We start from the raw sequence: 20,195 nt of genomic DNA, 5'->3' as shown, positions 1-20,195 counted from the left end.
CTGATGGGAATTTTTGTTTTACCTAACAACCTCTGTGTATACTGCAGGAGCTGGGAAAAGTAGTACACTATCACGCTAAAACACTTTCAAATTAAATATGGTAAGGAATTATTGTGATATGCAGTCAGGGATGGATTCATGCACTGATTGAGTAACACCCAGTTCAAGGTTAAGGTTTTAGAAGTAATATGCAGCTAGATTCTATGCTATTCTCCTCGTCTTAATTTAATAGGTTGACCGTCAGTTAATTAAAAAGCCCCAATCTGACAGGGGTGTGCGGGGTGCTCACTGCACTCTGCTTCTTTATGTATTGATCATTCTGCTCTGGGCCAAAGCAAGAGGTCTCATCTAGAAGGAGAAATAATGTTTAAGTATTTCCTACATTACAAGGTCATTTTAAACACCACGCCACAAATATATTCCACTCCCTTCCGTCCTTTTTACTTTCCTTTCCTCCATGTTAATTATGTTACCTTGGACCACCATTTCCTTATATTATGTTTAATAAGAAAATGGTGGTCCTCTGTAGCTCAGCTGGTAGAGCATGGTGCTTACAAAAGCAGGATAGTGGGTTAAATTCCCAGGACCACCTATACCTTATGCACGCATGACTGTAAGACACTTTGAGTCTGCTAAATGGCATAAATGATATATTATAGAACATTTGTGTTGAGTGAGTGTTGAGAAGTACAGGTATAGTGGGTAGTCAGTCACGACCCTTGATGTTTTTATTTACCTTGGATGTAATGTGACAAGACTGATATTTCTAATCTTGCCACATCAAGAGTAAAGTTATTTTCTATTCAAATGTCAGTGTCTGTGTAACAATTAACATGACAAAATGTGTCAAAATCATCCTGATATACGACATCCAGTGATGACAGGGCAACAGGGTAAATGTCCTATGGGGGACCAGTACGAAAAAAATATGAAAATGCTTTTTCAGTTCTGCCGACAAATTTTCTATGGGATTGAGGTCAGGGTTTTGTGACGGACACTCCAATACCTTGACTTTGTTGTCCTTAAGCCATTTTGCCACCACGATTTTGGAAGTATGCTTGGGGTCATTGTCTATTTGGAACACACATTTGCGACAAAGCTTTAACTTCCTGACTGATGTCTTGAGATGTTGCTTCAAAAAATCCACATCATTTTCCTACCTCATGAAGCCATCTATTTTGTGAAGTGCACCAGTCTCTCCTGCAGCAAAGCACCCCCACAACATGATGCTGCCACCCCCATGCTTCATGGTTGGGATGGTGTTCTTCGGCTTGCAAACATCCCCCTTTTTCCTCCAAACATAATGATGGTCATTATGGCCAAACTGTTCTATTTTTGTTTCATCAGACCAGAGGACATTTCTCCAAAAAGTATGATCTTTGTTCCCTTTGTGCATGTACAAACTGGTTTTTTTACGGCAGTTTTGGAGCAGTGGCTTCTTCCTTGCTGAGCGGGCTATCAGGTTATGTCGATATAGGAGTTTTACTGTGGATATAGATACATCTTCACAAGGTCCTTTGCTGTTGTTCTGGGATTGATTTGCACTTTTCGCACCAAAGTACGTTCATCTCTAGGAGACATAACACTTCTCCTTCCTGAGCGGTATGACGGCTGCGTGGTCCCATGGTGTTCATACTTGCGTACTATTGTTTGTACAGATGAACGTGGTAACTTTACTTGTATGGAAATTGCTTCCAAGGATGAACCAGACTTGTGGAGGTCTACAATTTTTTTCTGAGGTCTTGGCTGATTTATTTTGATTTTCCCATGATGTCAAGCAAAGAGGCACTGAGTTTGAAGGTAGGCCTTGAAATACATCCACAGGTACACCTCCAATTGACTCAAATTATGTCAATTAGCCTATCAGAAGCTTCTAAAGCCATGACATAATTTTCTGGAATTTTACAAGCTGTTTAAAGGTACAGTCAAACTTAGTGTATGTAAACTTTTGAACCACTGGAATTGTGATACAGTGTAAGTGAAGTATTTTGTCTGTAAACAATTTTGGGATAAATTACTTGTGTCATGCACAAAGTAGATGTCCTAATGTACTTGCCAAAACTATAGTTTGTTAACAAGAAATTTGTGGAGTGGTTGAAAAACGAGTTTTAATGTCTCCAACCTAAGTGTATGTAAACTTCCGACTTCAACTGTATTTGGCTAAGGTGTATGTAAACTCACAATACTCCATATTCGAGTAATTTACATAGCTTACATTACTATGAAGCGGCAGACACGGAGATAGACAGGGCATGGGTGCTGAAAGTAGGCTAATTCATGTAAACAGTCTTCATTTTAATTTTAATTTAGGCTACTAACAACAAGAGGGATTTGCGTTGGAGCCTATTTTTTCCTATTCAAAAAATAAGAGGTAAGCCTACCTGTTTGACAGATGAAATGAAAGTTTACTATCCATATACTATGTCAGTCAATTCCTTCAGTCACTATACACTACTTAAATATCTCTGTGTCAGTGAAGGGCTTCGTGTGTTAAAACCAGGGCTCAAATTGAGAGCATATGTGAGGTAATTGTGACTTTTGTTAAAGAAAATGGCTAAAAGCATAGGCCTACCTCTTGTTACTATAAATATTATGGAACTGATTATATAAAGTGATCTATAACGAAGCTTTAGTCCGCAATGCTTTATACTAGAAACAAGCTGTTACATGCAGGGGAAAGACGTGACTCTGATGCATATGGGATATCTTTGGTTTCTCTACATGACATTCAGAGGCTGCGCTACAACCTAAGGAGACAAAAATGTACTTTGCTTGGGAAGTAATGTGTGATTCTGTCACTATCAATTGATGTTCATTTCAACAGGCTATTAAAAAACATACTATCACTAAATCAGTCAGGAGCAAGCTAGCTAAGGAACAAAAATGTATTATTTAGGCTATATTATTATTATTTCAAGGCTATAGCTTGCCATTTAGGAAATAAATTGTGAAGCATTTGTGACACATTACAGGCTGGCAGGAGTGCTCAGGATTTCAACACACATCAACAACATCACTTCAACAATATGCCTATAAATTTCGCATTTAGGCTGTATATAATGACATTTTTTAAATAATCACTTAGAATTATATAATAATTAAATGAAAAATGCCATATTAGGCTATACAGTCATTCTACACTGCCTTTGAATTCACTTTTAGAAACCCGAGTTTGGCCAGTCTTTGGTTTGAGGATCATGCGGTGAGCTATGCATGCCTACATTTTTACATTTGACATTTGAGTCATTTAGCAGACGGTCTTATCCAGAGCGACTTTCAGTTAGTGCCTAGTTTGTCAATTTAGCCTAGCAGATGCTCTTGTTCTCCCATGCCCTAATCCAGGCTGTATCACATCCGGCCATGATTGGGAGTCCCATAGGGCGGCGCACAATTTGGCCGGGATAGGCCGTCATTGTAAATAAGAATTTGTTCTTAATTAACTGACTTGCCTAGTTAAATAAAGGTTAAATAAAAAATGAAATGCATAACAATTACAGTCAACGCAAATCTATTTTTTAACAACAATATCATGGAATCAAACAGTAGTGTTGCATGGGTTTAAAAAAAGCCATATTACAACCTATGTGTTATGATAATTGCGTTGTTTGCTCTATAACCTGTTAGTCCACGTACCTTGCGACCAGGATATATAGGCCTAAAGGCCGAGACAATAAGAAGACACAGTAGCAGAATAAATTAAACCAGAGAGCAACCTCTGTCAGGTGATGTCCACAAAGTATATTGCATGTAACAAACAGTTAACCTACATAATGGTCAAGTAAGTTAATGTTTCCGACATTGTCGGACCACTAAACAACTATTGATATAGAACCACGGAGAGTTCCCGCAAGTCGCAAAGAAAACAAGAGCTGCCTCCACTATTCCAGCACCATTTAAACTTCAACATTCATCAAATCACTGATGCTTAGTCTAATACAGTGACAACTAAAAGATGGCAAAAACGATTTAGTCCAATCAACATAAGCTAAATATGATGGTGTGTTTGCGTGCGTGTTTGTGCAAATAGAAAAAAAAACATGTTGACTCACCCTACTTGTAGAGAAACACCAATGCCATCCTCCTCTCTTTCATGTTGACGAAACGGTCTATCACTTTGTCTGACAGTACACACTTTTATTTTTTGTTGTCCTCGCTGGCTAAATAGTTGTTCGCTAGCTCAACTTCCTTTGATGGGCAACTTTAGCTAGTTAACGTTAGCCTTCTACATCTAGACACATATTGAACTTCCATCGTCTCAGGCCAGGGGCACAATGTATGAATTAATGGTTGGATCAGTATCGCAGATACAATCATTGGCCAGTACGAAGAATTAAGTAAAAACACAAGACCAAAAACTATCTCCATCCATGGCTAATTTAGGAAAAGACCAATTTTAGCTAGCTAGCCACCAGAAGACAAAAACACAATAAGATGCAACAATTCAAGTTGTTTCTGTCAATGACGTATGCTCTCAATACGATTTTCATAGAAGTGACGCCAAATCCAAACTGGCTTCCCTTGACACTTTTTCTTGGTGCGCCAGGACCATTTACAGTTGAGCTCACTCAGTTTAGCTCAATGCTGATTGGCTATTATTTTGTACTTTTTTTCAAGAGAGGCCAAATGCTCACTGGCTTCCTTGCATTCAATACTATGGGCGGCAACAATGTCATACTCTTTCGGACCAGACAGCATGAGATAGATGGCCTACACATACAGACAGAAGGGCGCTGTTTAACTTGCTCAGATGCTTTCTCCAGTGAGATACATTCAGCCTCTTGTGAATTGAAGGAAAATTATGGAACACAGAAGAGACAAAATATAAATTAATGTTTCCCAAATGAAAAGAAGTTGATCATTGATGATCAGATACTTCGGTTGGAACTGGTTCTGTTGCACTTAATTTTTACAATTGATAAACAACTTTGGCACTGTTCTAAACTTAGACTATCCTCTTTTTTACCCATACCCTGTATTGAAATCAAAACCACTTCGGTGCTGCTGCATGCACTCATTTGTTGTCATGCCCTACTGTGGTATTACAAAATATTGTGGTTGTCTCCAGTCAGGTAAAATGATGTAGAATTGCATGAAATGCGTTTATAAAAGGCATTTTTCTTCTTGAACCGCAAATAAGATGATGGATTAATGCAGTGCTTTTGTTCAAATAGAGATATTTTCACCCCTACCCCTGTCTGCAGTGTACTGCGACTCTACAACCCTCTGGCTACTTTGCCATGTAATGCTTACAAAACCAAGAACAGTTTCTAAAACTGCATATCTAAGGCACTGGTCTGTTCTATGAGTGAGGGTAAACGGTAGGCATGTTCTCTGCTATGCACTTTATGTTTTCATTATTATTTTGGGTTCAGGAGAGGGTCACTTGTTTGTGTTTTTTTCAAACGTTCAGGGAGGGTCAGTTAAAAATATATATTTTACTGGAGGGCCATTTATTTTCATTTCAGAGAGGTCCAATGTTCTCCAGGTATCACTCATTATAAATAATATATAGTTCCTTAGAAAATAGCCATTTTTGATGTCACCAAGCAGGCCAAAACGGTCTTTTCAAATGGTTCTTAAACTAAGGGCATTATCATAATTTTCACAATTTCACAGTATTATTGCAACTTCATAGTGTAGAAATATATATATTTCTTTTTAACAATAAAATCACATTTTTGACTGGACAAAGCCTTTAAGAGCTGTGATGTTCTACTAAAGATTAAGTGTTCAAGTAATTACCTGATGTTGCTATGCTGCTGCCTAGCCTTAGCTTTGGCAGAAAGTTATAGAAACAGAGTGAACCACAGGTGTACTTTTAATTGCTAATCCAGTCATTTCTGACTCTGCATCCCAAATGGCACCCTATTCCCTGCATAGTGCATTGCTTTTGACCAGGGTTCATAGGGCTGTCGGGAATAAGGTGCCATTTGGGGAACACCCTCAGTCCTCAATGAGACACTGGATAATGCTCTCAACACAACCTTGATTAGACATGCTAACATAAGAGCATACTAGGGAGCTCTCGTGTCGAATCAATCACCATATTAATTAAGCACATGTTTAAAAGTACAAGAAGGGCAAGCTCTGGGATGGCACTACACAGTGCACAATAAAATATTTCCTCTTAAAACTGAGTGGGGTATTTGAATGTGTGACCTTGCTGATGTTTTCCTCTCTGTGTGAAACAACTCATGTATTAATACTATGAGGTTAACTAGTCTTTTTTGCTTGTCTTAGAAAACTGATCATTGCAGTCTTCTAAGCTATCAAACAGATAAAAGGATTGAGAAAATCCAACTGGCGTAATCTCCTTCTGCTGCAGATGTAGGATCTTAATTTGAGCCAGTTTGCTACAGCAGGAACATAATCCTGCAGCAACATGACATTTGATTTATTATGCATATTATAATAAATTGAACATTTTCATAAGGAAAAATCAAGTCTGAAATGTCAAAGTGGAAATTACAAACTCCAGAAGCCTTTTTAAAACTGAAATACACTAAAGTTTAAAATGTCCTGCATTTCAGGAAAGTTCTCCTGCAACAGGGTGATCAAATTATAATCCTACATTTGTAACTAGCTATATGGAATGTGCTTCACTCTTTGATAATCAATATTTTTTAATCAATTTAGTCCAACACAGTCTGTTTCGTCGGTAATACCTGGAAAAAGAGTGAGTCATGACCTGAGCAGTGGTTATTGACTACATAGTATAAGACCCACAATAAGTAATTCTGTTCTGTTTATCTCCTCTCAGGGTTCAGATATTATCTTGAAGGAATGAAGACAAACACAACGCCTGTCCATGACCATCCTGCATGCCTCCCCTGCTCCCCTGCACTTATCTACGTGTTGTCATGCAGCCTGCCTGTGGCATAGAGACAGGCTATAGCCCACAGAGACCACATATAAGCTCACTACTAGAAGGGAAAATGCTCTTAATCTAATCATAATACCGCCACCTGGATATAGATAGTTCATATCCATCTGTTTGAATGTAAAACTGTAAGCTATATGCATAGCACTTTGTCATTAAGGATAAGAGTGTTATGATTGCAAACGCAGAACATAACCGTTATACTGTAATAACTACGTATAATAACCATTAATTATTTATCTAAACTATGTATTGTAATTTACAATACACTAATAGAAGTCATACTGTATGCATCTAGCAACAATATTAGCTATAGCTCAGAAAATACTGTCACTGTCCATGCACAACAGGAAAATAATAGATAACAGCTAGTTAGCAGAGATCCTGCTGATGAGCATGCAGAGCTCATCTAAAGCAAGCATAATCTTTGTGTGTGTGTGTGTGTGTGTGTGTGTGTGTGTGTGTGTGTGTGTGTGTGTGTGTGTGTGTGTGTGTGTGTGTGTGTGTGTGTGTGTGTGTGTGTGTGTGTGTGTGTAGCACCCTTTTCCCTCTCTCATGCTCGCGGCAGAGAGATGCATCACCTGGAGTTGCCCACAGGCGGTAGTCACCAAGCACAGTGCCTTACATTTACACCATTTTAGCAGACACTCTTATCCAGAGAACGACTTACAGTAGTTAATGCATACATTCTCGTACTGCTCCCCAATGGACATCAAACCCACAGCCCTGGCATGGCACACACCATGCTCTACCAACTGAAACACATGGGGTTGCCTAGTCAGAGCACAACTTTCCAGGGCACAGAAAGGAGAGGAGCACACTTGGAGTGTATCCTATCCTGTTCTATCCTATGACAGACGCTCATAGAAACTGTCGCACAGGACTCCATCCATAATTCATGGCCATGCATACTCTAATTGTGTTGCCAGCCTGCACACTTGTACTGATGCCATTTAACAACCCTCTCTGCTGCCCCACACGTGTATCACTTCACTCTTTCTGTGCCACTTTGAAGACCTGTGAGAAGAGAACTCTCTAAAATCTTTTTTCCTCATTCTCACGCCACATGCACACACTTTATCTATTGGTCTTAGGTTGCCTTGAGCTACGCCAAGTCATAGACTTGGTCTCGAGTGGTACAGCGAGACACTGCATCTCAGTGCTAGAGGTGTCATTACAGACCCTGGATCGATTCCAGGCTGTATCACAACTGGCAGTGATTGGGAGTCCCATAGGGCGGCGCACAATTAGCCCAGAGTTTTCCGGGTTAGGGTTTGGCCGGGGTAGGCCGTCATTGTAAATAAGAATTTGTTCTTAACTGACTTGCCTAGTTAAATAAAGGTTTAAAAAAATATTTTAAAAATTGATGATGCTCCACTGAACAGCAGTCAAAGCCAGTAAGTGAAGATGAAAAAAGATGGAAGCTTTACCCATAGAAATAGAATGTATAGAATGTGCGTCCCCATTTAATGGCCAGGATTAGCGGGTCCAAGCTCATTTCTATGGCTTTACCAAGGTTCTGATAGACTCAGACTGCCCCCTGTAGACATGCTGTGCAGTTCACAGGGGAGAACAACCCATATCTGTATCTACACTGAAACTAGCAGCATTATTCTTCAAGGATGGTTATCTGAAAATGCATGCACTCACTACTGTAAATCGCTCTAGATAAGAGCTTCTGCTAAATTAATAAAATGCTAAAAAAAATAAAAAATGTCTTAATGTCTCAAAGCATTAATTCTATTCCAATGCTTCAATGTTCAACCTAATCCTTCAATGTTGGTTATTTCTTGCGTCTTGTTATGTAGCTACTGTACAATATTTTTTGCATCTTTTCTCAAGCAAATACATGTGGTATGGAGATTAGATGGAGAATGAGTCAATACACCGATGTAAAGCTCATAGAGTTTCCTTATTAAGTACTACCATCTGGTGGTTGCAAAAAGGTGTTATTTTTTACAACTCAACTACAGTAATCAAGCACTGAGTGTAGTTTCAAACAAATCTGTTATCAGTGAGAAAATAATGTTGATGGGTCTGATAAGAGGAATACCCATGTGAGAATTCTGTTCATAGACTACAGCTCAGCGTTCAAACCCATAGTCCCTTCCAAGCTCAGCATCAAGCTTGGGACCCTGTGACTGAACACCTGCCTCTGCAAGTGGATTCTGTACTTCCTGACGGGCCGACCCCAGGTGGTGAGGATAGGTAACATCACCTCAACCATGCAGACACGCAACACGGGGGGCCCCACAGGGGTGTGTGCATAGTCCTGTCCTGTACTCCATATTCACCCACGGCTGCGTGACCACGCATGACTCCAACACCATCATCCAGTGTGCTGATGACATGACGGTGGTAGGCTTGATCACGGACACGATGAGACAGCCTACAGGGAGGAGGTCAGTGACCTGGCAGTGTGGTGGCAGGAAAACAACCTCTCCCTCAACATCATTAAGACCAAGGAGCTGATCATGAACTACAGGAAACGGTGGGTCAAGTACGCACCATTCACATCGACAGGGCTGTAGGGGAGCGGGCCAAACCTTCAAGTTACTTGGTGTCCAAATCACAAAATAATTCAAATGTTCCACACCCACACACAGTCGTGAATAAGGCATGACAGCACCTCTTCTGCCTCATGAGATTGAAAAGATCTCTAAAAGTTTGACAGCTGCACCATTGAGAGCATCTTGACTGGCTGCATCACTGCTTGGTATGGAAACTGCACCGCCCTCGAACGCATAACCCTACAGAGGGACAGCCCAGTACAATGCTGGGGCCGAGCTCCCTGCCATCCAAGACCTCTATATCAGGCGGTGTGAAAAGACCCCGCCCAACCGAGCCACACTGTTTTCTCTGCTTCTGTTTGGAAAGCGGTACCGGAGCAACAAGTCTGACACCAACTGGCTCCTAAACAGCTTCAATCCCCAAGCCATAAATAAGACTGCTAAATAGCTAACAAAATGCCTATCAGCATTGACCCTTTTATTTTATTTGTATTTTTACACTGTCTCTATGCACACTCACAGGATTCTACACACTCACACTGACACTCCAACACACACACACACACACACACACACACACACACTTAATTTGCTCACACACACATAATACACACACACACATTCATACTGACTCTACATACACGCACACACACTCACATACAACTGGAAACCATTTATCCGGAGGCTGCATTCATTGTAGCTGGGGATTTTAACAAAGCTAATCTGAAAACAAGACTCCCTAAATTTTACCAGCATATCGATTGCGCAACCAGGGGTGGTAAAACCTTGGATCATTGTTACTCTAACTTCCGCGACGCATATAAGGCCCTGCCCCGCCCCCCTTTCGGAAAAGCTGACCACGACTCCATTTTGCTGATCCCTGCCTACAGGCAGAAACTAAAACAAGAGGCTCCCACGCTGAGGTCTGTCCAACGCTGGTCAGACCAAGCTGACTCCACACTCCAAGACTGCTTCCATCACGTGGACTGGGACATGTTTCGTATTGCGCCAGATGGAAATATTGACGAATACGCTGATTCGGTGTGCGAGTTCATTAGAACGTGCGTCGAAGATGTCGTTCCCATAGCAACGATAAAAACATTCCCAAACCAGAAACCGTGGATTGATGGCAGCATTCGCGTGAAACTGAAAGCGCGAACCACTGCTTTTAATGAGGGCAAGGTGTCTGGTAATATGTCCGAATATAAACAATGCAGCTATTCCCTCCGCAAGGCTATTAAACAAGCTAAGCGTCAGTACAGAGACAAAGTGGAATCTCAATTCAATGGCTCAGACACAAGAGGCATGTGGCAGGGTCTACAGTCAATCACGGACTACAAGAAGAAACCCAGCCCAGTCACGGACCAGGATGTCTTGCTCCCAGGCAGACTAAATAACTTTTTGCCCGCTTTGAGGACAATACAGTGCCACTGACACGGCCTGCAACGAAAACATGCGGTCTCTCCTTCACTGCAGCCGAGGTGAGTAAGACATTTAAACGTGTTAACCCTCGCAAGGCTGCAGGCCCAGACGGCATCCCCAGCCGCGCCCTCAGAGCATGCGCAGACCAGCTGGCCGGTGTGTTTACGGACATATTCAATCAATCCCTATACCAGTCTGCTGTTCCCACATGCTTCAAGAGGGCCACCATTGTTCCTGTTCCCAAGAAAGCTAAGGTAACTGAGCTAAACGACTACCGCCCGTAGCACTCACTTCCGTCATCATGAAGTGCTTTGAGAGACTAGTCAAGGACCATATCACCTCCACCCTACCTGACACCCTAGACCCACTCCAATTTGCTTACCGCCCAAATAGGTCCACAGACGATGCAATCTCAACCACACTGCACACTGCCCTAACCCACCTGGACAAGAGGAATACCTATGTGAGAATGCTGTTCATCGACTACAGCTCGGCATTCAACACCATAGTACCCTCCAAGCTCGTCATCAAGCTCGAGACCCTGGGTCTCGACCCCGCCCTGTGCAACTGGGTACTGGACTTCCTGACGGGCCGCCCCCAGGTGGTGAGGGTAGGCAACAACATCTCCTCCCCGCTGATCCTCAACACGGGGCCCCACAAGGGTGCGTTCTGAGCCCTCTCCTGTACTCCCTGTTCACCCACGACTGCGTGGCCATGCACGCCTCCAACTCAATCATCAAGTTTGCGGACGACACAACAGTGGTAGGCTTGATTACCAACAACGACGAGACGGCCTACAGGGAGGAGGTGAGGGCCCTCGGAGTGTGGTGTCAGGAAAATAACCTCACACTCAACATCAACAAAACTAAGGAGATGATTGTGGACTTCAGGAAACAGCAGAGGGAACACCCCCCTATCCACATCGATGGATCAGTAGTGGAGAGGGTAGCAAGTTTTAAGTTCCTCGGCATACACATCACAGACAAACTGAATTGGTACACTCACACTGACAGCGTCGTGAAGAAGGCGCAGCAGCGCCTCTTCAACCTCAGGAGGCTGAAGAAATTCGGCTTGTCACCAAAAGCACTCACAAACTTCTACAGATGCACAATCGAGAGCATCCTGGCGGGCTGTATCACCGCCTGGTACGGCAACTGCTCCGCCCTCAACCGTAAGGCTCTCCAGAGGGTAGTGAGGTCTGCACAACGCATCACCGGGGCAAACTACCTGCCCTCCAGGACACCTACACCACCCGATGTTACAGGAAGGCCATAAAGATCATCAAGGACATCAACCACCCGAACCACTGCCTGTTCACCCCGCTATCATCCAGAAGGCGAGGTCAGTACAGGTGCATCAAAGCTGGGACCGAGAGACTGAAAAACAGCTTCTATCTCAAGGCCATCAGACTGTTAAACAGCCACCACTAACATTGAGTGGCTGCTGCCAACACACTGTCATTGACACTGACCCAACTCCAGCCACTTTAATAATGGGAATTGATGGGAAATGATGTAAATATATCACTAGCCACTTTAAACAATGCTACCTTATATAATGTTACTTACCCTACATTATTCATCTCATATGCATATGTATATACTGTACTCTAGATCATCGACTGCATCCTTATGTCACTAGCCACTTTAACTATGCCACTTTGTTTACTTTGTCTACATACTCATCTCATATGTATATACTGTACTCGATACCATCTACTGTATGCTGCTCTGTACCATCACTCATTCATATATCCTTATGTACATATTCCTTATCCCCTTACACTGTGTATAAGACAGTAGTTTTGGAATTGTTAGTTAGATTACTTGTTGGTTATCACTGCATTGTCGGAACTAGAAGCACAAGCATTTCGCTACACTCGCATTAACATCTGCTAACCATGTGTATGTGACAAATACAATTTGATTTGATTTGATACAATCATCATATACGCTGCAGCTACTCTGTTTATCATACAGTATATCCTGATGCCTAGTCACCTTACCCCTATACATATTTACCCCCGCCACTCCACTCCAATATCCCTGCACATTGTAAATATGTTATTGGATCCCTGGAACTGACCCTGTATATAGCTTACTTACGTTCTCGTGTTTTTCTCATTTCTCATGTGTTTTTGTTCTACTTTATCTTATAGTATTACTGATATTGATTGCTGCATTTTTGGGAAAGAGCTCGCAAGAAAGGCATTTCACTGCACATGACAATAAAACTTGAAACTTGATAAATGAGTTGTGCACAACCAGGGGGAAAATGGCCCGAAAATAGAGCATATAGTTGTGAAAGCATATAGGCCTATCACCTCAAACTTCCATACAAGTCATTGTAAAGCTACTTACTAAAGTTGTGAGCAACCTTCGAATTGAGCATGATGTGAAGGTTAATGCTGGGCTCGGTGATCCCGCCAAATGTTCCCAAATCTTGAACTGCAAATTGCTCATACAAGCGTGAAGTGTCAATTTCAATGTTCCCAGCGTTTCCCCGTGTCCAGCATGATTTCTCTATCTGCCGAGAGACCAATCACAATCACCACAAAGACAAACTGGATTCTCTATGAAATTCAATGATCCAGGAAGCTACAGAGACACTGTAGAGAATAATTCCCTACAGTCCTCAATGAAATTAGGAAGTGGAATTTAGGTAATTCCTTATCATTGCAAACTATCAGACAAAACCTTCTCAAGGATTGGACTCAAGTGTAGCGTCATATAAGGCGATATACCATAATATAACATAATTGACAATGTGCACAACTATATTACATGGTTACAAATGTAATAAAGAGGGATAAATAAAACCATTCTAGTACCTTATCAGAACCAACCTCATCCCAGTGGAAGGCCCTGGTCCGCTCTGTTAGGGGTTTTCTACTGGGCTTAAAGGGCAATGGAGGAGGCATAGGAATGAAGGGGGGAGCTGGCACCATTGAGGGAATGGGTACAGGGACAGTGGCAGGGACAAGGACAGGATCAAGGACTGGTGCCAGGACAGGAACAGGGACAAAACCAGGAACAAGTGCAAGACCAGGCACAGAATCAGGGGCAGGGGCAGGGGGAAGGACAGGACCAGGGAAGGGGACATTCACTAGTAACTTCACAGGGCTGCAGGGTTTTGGGAGAGGCGAGGTTGGAGGTTTACTCTCAATCTTTTCTCCAGCCGATAGATTATCTGCACTGGAGACAAGATCTGTTCCTCGGAGGCCTTGTCCGTCAATGGACTTGTTCTCCTCCAGAATATCTTTGACATTGTCATAGATTCTTAAAGCCCTGGTTTCCTCATAGAAGTGCTCAGACTGAGACGTGCGTTTCCAGTTCAGGCATAGCTCATCTATGGCCTGGACCCAAGCATCCCTCTCCTTCTGGATGGCTTCTGTGCTTTTGGAAAGTTCTGTCACAGGTACCTGGAACCTGCAATACATCAACATAACTCATCTTAACTTCCTCTATTGGCAGTAAACAAACAATGGCAATCACTGGGCAAACAATTGAAATCTAAATGTATGGTATTAGTGCTTATGGTGTGTTTATACAATACATACAGTGATGAGAATGGTGTGTTGGTAGCAGCAATCCTCAACTGTTCAGATATACATTATTCTGAAGCATGATTCTGTTAAAAAGTTACAACATTGTTGCTGTATTTAGATATGTAGATTAACTAACATTTTAAAATGTTTCATTGACAAAACAAATTACTACAAGAACACATAACCTAAATTCCTTATACTCGCTTCTCTCATCCTAAACACCTACCGCCCTAGTCTCAGAATGGGTTTTTACATGGTCACTCACTGGTACTCATTCTTGTGAGTCAAAAGAGTGAAGGTGTCACAGCTGCGTGGTTTCTCTACACTCGCTTCCCCGTCTGAGAAATGAATGACAACTGGCAAGGATGACGAGGTGACCATGTCCCCATCTGCACCTACCCCCCGCTGGCTGATGGGGAGCAGGGTCAGCTTGCCAGGGTGAAGGTGAGCCTCGTACCTAACAACAAAAGCGTAGATCACATCATGATGTAGATAGTAAACAACTTATAGTCAATGCAGGACTCTTCCAAACTTTGTAAAAACACTGTGCAGTAGTAGTAGTTGTTGTAATAGTAGTAGTAGTTGTTGTAATAGTAGTAGTAATTGTAATAGTAGTAGTAATTGTAATAGTAATTGTAATAGTAGTAGTAGTAGTAGTAGTTAGTTGTTGTAGTAGTAGTAATAGTAGTAGTAGTAGTAATTCATGTTCTTGTTGTTGTAGTAGTAGTAGTAGTAGTTGTTGTTGTTGTAATAGTAGTAGTAATTGTAATAGTAGTAGTAATTGTAATAGTAATTGTAATAGTAGTAGTAGTAGTTGTAGTTGTTGTAGTAGTAGTAGTAATAGTAGTAGTGGTAGTAGTAATTCATGTTCTTGTTGTTGTAGTAGTAGTAGTTGTTGTTGTTGTAATAGTAGTAGTAGTAGTAGTTGTAGAAGTAGTAGTAGTCTAGTATAGAACACAAACATACTTCACCCATTTAAACGATGCCAATCCACCTCTCTGCAGGAACAGGGGGCCCTCCCTGAGGCTCTTTGGTGCTAGAGGCAGGGGATGCACACACGTGTCTTCACTGCCCTCCACTGGATGTCTGTAGATGTTTCTGTAGATTATCCTGTTTACAAGATGCATTATCTACACAACAAAACACAACATCAGTATGAAAAAGTCTCAATCAAAATCGTGTCAATTGAAAATATAAAGTCCTCAAAATGTCTTCAAACTTTATTTAAAGAATGAATGTCCCGCTGTTAACCAATTAGGGGAAGTGATTGAAATCTCTCACATCTCTTATGCCTATACACAAACCAGGCTGCTGTCCACCTCTATTACAGGTTAGGGATAACTCTATTACCTTGTGTTTGTCCTCCAGCGAGGCTGCCTCCAGCTCATAGGGTTAGGGTTAGGGATGACTCTCTTACCTTGTGTTTGTCCTCCAGTGAGGTGACCTCCAGCTCATAGGGTTAGGGTTAGGGACGACTCTCTTACCTTGCGTTTGTCCTCCAGTGAGGTGGCCTCCAGCTCATAGGGTTAGGGACGACTCTCTTACCTTGCGTTTGTCCTCCAGTGAGGTGTCCTCCAGCTCATAGGGTTAGGGGCAGGGGCAGGGACGACTCTCTTACCTTGTGTTTGTCCTCCAGTGAGGTGGCCTCCAGCTCATAGTCATGTCTTCCTCTGAAAGATATAGAGAACTTGGTCCCAACTCCGTCATCACAGCTCTTAACACACAGGAACGGCAGCTGCCGCTTTACGATGCCTTTCTCTATGCTGCACACCATTTTAGTGTTGAAGTCAATCTAAACATAGAGTATAGAGATACACATTATTCTGAGATTATCACTGCTTTTACTCAATGATGCATGACATGGACAGTATGTACCAGCACACTACAGGCTTGCATTGTACAGTATTGTTATCACAACTCAGGAGTTGCTGTTTACTTACAGTAATGGAAGTTGTAATACCTGTTTACAGTTTTTCCCAATTGTTTACACACTAAAACTGGCCTATGAGGCACAATGACCCAAAGCTGTAACTAATAAGAAGCAACACCAAATCTGCAATACTTTACACTCAGATTGCAATTCTATAACAAACATTTGGCAATTCTCTACCTTTGGCACAACCTTCACAGCTAAAATCCCTTGTGTGCAAATGAAAAGCAATACTGTTCAACAAGCTAAGCTCAAACTTAGCAGAGGGAGGTGGAGGGTGAAGCCTGCAGGAAATCCAACAGATGATTGAAAACCCTGCCATCTTCCACAACATCAGAGTGAGCTTATCAACCATAGCCCGCATCTTGCATTTGTGTTCCTTTCTTGTTTGAGTACACACAAACAATTTAACAAAATCTTAGTCTTTAGACTGAAATAGGTTCTGAAAGTAGTGTTTTGAATATGTCACATTAGAGTGATCTCATTTGTCACTAAGTTAGATTCATTTGATGTGTGTTTGTCTCATTTGTATGCAGTTTCATTTTGAGCAGGGAGAACATTATTTTGATTTCTGTGTTTCATTTTGCAAGATGTCAGTGGGGATCGGGGAAATTGGCTAACTGTTTTGTGTTTTGTGTTTAGAGTTTTGAGTACCTGAGATGTAGTTTCAGCAAACATGTGTTAACATTTGGGAAAAACTGTAAATACGAGTTGTGATAACAACTAACCCAATGTCAAAAGGGTACCCATATCTGACTCGCCTGAAGAATGCGCTTCTGCCACCTGTAGCGGTTGTACTTGTAAACACTGAAGTTGTACTGGGAGGCTTGCTGTTCCTGCAATGAAGATCAATACACCAATGACAATGATGCAGGACAAAATGTTATGAACACATCAAAGAGTGATCAGAAACATCCAGTTCTACGTTGGTGGACAGGACAGTGGAACCGCATAACTTAAAAATGTATAGTGAATGACAGAATAACATGCATGACAAGTACTGTGTCATGCATAGATAAAGTCCATTATGCGTGTGCACAGACCGTCCAAGGTAACTGTCAGGTCTTGTTGTTGCCATGGTTTCCCGTGCTGAATTCAAGGCCCAGTAGTAAAATACCTATAGACTGGTCCCAGATCTCTTTGTGCTGTCTTGCCAACTCTTGAGGCCAATGCGTGACAATGACCATAGGAGTTGGCAAGACGACACAAACACATTGTTGTGGAGGTATTGTAATACTGGGTCTTGGCAAAATAACACAAATCGATCTGGGGCCAGGCTACATAACAGTACCTCTGTGGCCAGGCTTTGCTTTAACTGCTCCTGATTGCTCCTCCTGGCCTGGTTCAGGGCGTCATCGATGGTCAGCTCCCCACTCTTCACTTTCATCATGATGCTCAGCTGCATCTCATTGCTCAGCTGGACCAGGAGGACAATGATCACAGATAAGCAATGCATATAAATTATAGCTAGTGTTCCGAATGCACCGAAATGATAGCTAGTGATCTGAAGGCACATAAATGATAGCTAGTGATCTGAAGGCACATAAATGATAGCTAGTGTTCCGAAGGCATATAAATTATAGCTAGTGTTCCGAAGGCACATAAATGATAGCTAATGATCTGAAGGCACATAAATGACAGCTAGTGTTCCGAAGGCACATAAATGATAGCTAGTGTTCCGAAGGCACATAAATGATAGCTAGTGTTCCGAAGGCACATAAATGATAGCTAATGATCTGAAGGCACATAAATGATAGCTAGTGTTCCGAAGGCACATAAATGATAGCTTGTGTTCCAAAGGCACATAAATGAGAGCTAGTGTTCCAAAGGCACATAAATGAGAGCTAGTGTTCCGAAGGCACATAAATGAGAGCTAGTGTTCCGAAGGCACATAAATGATAGCTAGTGATCCGAAGGCACATAAATGATAGCTAGTGTTCTGAATGCACAGAACGCTTCACTTTGCATAGAACAACCACTGGCGTAGAACACACCTCACAGCCCCCACAAGGTAGGAGGGCCACAAGCTTTGGGGGCCCTCATTTCTTTCAATGTGAATAATGATTAGTGAGAAAGTTACAGACACACAAATATCATACCCCTAAGACATGTTAACCGCAAAACTGAGCTACGCAACTGAGAACAACTAACAACTAACACAAGCACCTGTCAAACAAATGTGTCACAACAGGAAAAAAACATCTTGATTTGTCTTTGTATCAAACATTTTATATTTAGATTTGTGAGAATCTTAGTTCCTCTTTAGTGACAGAATAGAAGATCTGCATGTCTGGAATTAAGGAAGTAGAATCCCCAAAGGAAAGTACCCACACAACTTCCTCACAGCTTGTTTCAGTGTTAGTATAGAAGCTTACTGACTATGCTATTACAGTCATACAGATGCCTATTGAATAGCAACTATTTCTATGGTCCATGTCTATGGTCCTCTGTAGCTCAGTTGTTAGAGCATGGCACTTGTAACACCAGGACAGTGGGTTTGATTGACCCAACCACCCCAACATATAAAATGTATGCACGCAAGACTAAGTCGCTTGGGATAAAAGGGTGTGCTAAATGGCATTAAACAGATATACAGTTCTACAAATCATGACAGTCAACATGTCATCAACAGTTCAAGAGAGAGAATGGAATACCAGAAAATGTGCCTTTTCATTGAAACAAACAGCATTAATCATAATGTCATTGCTTGGAATGAGGATGTTGTTCAGTTACGGAGGCTGAAATGTCATAATCTTACCTGTGGCACGGCTACTGAACCTTTTCTGTCCATCAAAGAGGGGTTTTCGTTCCTGGGCCCTGCCCGTGGCAACATAATGTACAGGGTTTAAAAAGAAAATCTCAGCAAAACTTTCCTGTCTAGAATGCATGGAGTTTTTCACCTAATTTACAGTAACACTTCCTTTAAAAGCCATCTAAGAGGAAAGGAGAAGAAAAGGGATTTACCGGTCTCTATTACCCCACCCACCTATCAGATTTCGCATCTCTCTGGTCTCTATAGTTTCTACAACGCTCAACAAACGGTGTGTCAGTTCTTGAGTCAGTTCATGTTGTGACGTGCTCCTCCAATTAGGTTTTGCCCAGTAGTCTTTATTTCATGATGTTGTGGTTTTGTCTAAAAGACTAGGCCTATTAAGGAGATAAATATGTATAAATTGTTGCATATTGTGTTTATATTTTTGTTCAGTATATATACTGTATATATACTGTATATATATATATATATATATATATATATATATATATATATATATATATACTGAACAAAAATATAAATGCAACATGCAACAATTTATAACGATTTTACTGACTTACAGTTTATATAAGGAAATCAGGATATTTAAATAAATTAATTAGGCCCAAATCTATGGATTTCACATGACTGGGCAGGAGCGCAACCAATCAGAATGAGTTTTTTTCACAAAAGGGAATTATTACAGACAGAAATACTCCTCAGTTTCATCCGATGTCCGGGTGGCTGGTCTCAGACAATCCTGTAGGTGAAGAAGCTGGATGTGGAGGTCTTGGACTGGCATGGTTACACGTGGTTTGCGGTTGTGAGGCTGGTTGGATGTACTGCCAAGTTCTCCAAAACAACATTGGAGGTGGCTTAAATTAAGATGAAATTCTCTGGCAACAGCTCTGGTGGACATTCCTGCAGTCAGCATGACAATTGCACACTCCCTCAAAACTTGAGACATGTGTGGCATTGTGTTGTGGGACAAAACAGCACATTTTATTATCCCCAGCACAAGGTGCACCTGTGTAATGATCGTGCTGTTTAATCATCTTCTTGATATGCCACACCTGTCAGGTGGATTGATTTTCTAGACAAAGGAGAAATGCTCGCTAACAGGGATGTTGAACATTTGTGCACAAAATTTGAGA

The 20,195-nt window shown here is 41.6% G+C and overlaps 1 protein-coding gene across 1 annotated transcript in view; it reads right to left on the bottom strand.

The window, feature by feature from the left end:
- Nucleotides 1-19,311, bottom strand: part of LOC115132443 (protein diaphanous homolog 1) — a 49,216-nt gene extending 29,905 nt beyond the window's left edge. The window contains exons 1-8 of the mRNA XM_029665099.2: nt 19,048-19,311; nt 17,581-17,706; nt 17,051-17,125; nt 15,978-16,151; nt 15,326-15,489; nt 14,625-14,816; nt 13,643-14,240; nt 13,173-13,338 (exon numbers count right to left, since the gene is read on the bottom strand). Of these exons, the coding sequence (XP_029520959.2) occupies nt 13,173-13,338; nt 13,643-14,240; nt 14,625-14,816; nt 15,326-15,489; nt 15,978-16,151; nt 17,051-17,125; nt 17,581-17,706; nt 19,048-19,122 (1,570 nt within the window). The 5' untranslated portion in view covers nt 19,123-19,311. The remainder of the gene's footprint in view (nt 1-13,172; nt 13,339-13,642; nt 14,241-14,624; nt 14,817-15,325; nt 15,490-15,977; nt 16,152-17,050; nt 17,126-17,580; nt 17,707-19,047) is intronic.
- Nucleotides 19,312-20,195: the final 884 nt, after the last annotated feature.

The sequence above is a fragment of the Oncorhynchus nerka genome, linkage group LG7, assembly GCF_034236695.1.
Source record: "Oncorhynchus nerka isolate Pitt River linkage group LG7, Oner_Uvic_2.0, whole genome shotgun sequence".
Taxonomy (NCBI): domain Eukaryota; kingdom Metazoa; phylum Chordata; class Actinopteri; order Salmoniformes; family Salmonidae; genus Oncorhynchus; species Oncorhynchus nerka.
Note: the sequence above shows the minus strand (reverse complement) of the source record. Positions and strands in the feature narration are given on the sequence as shown.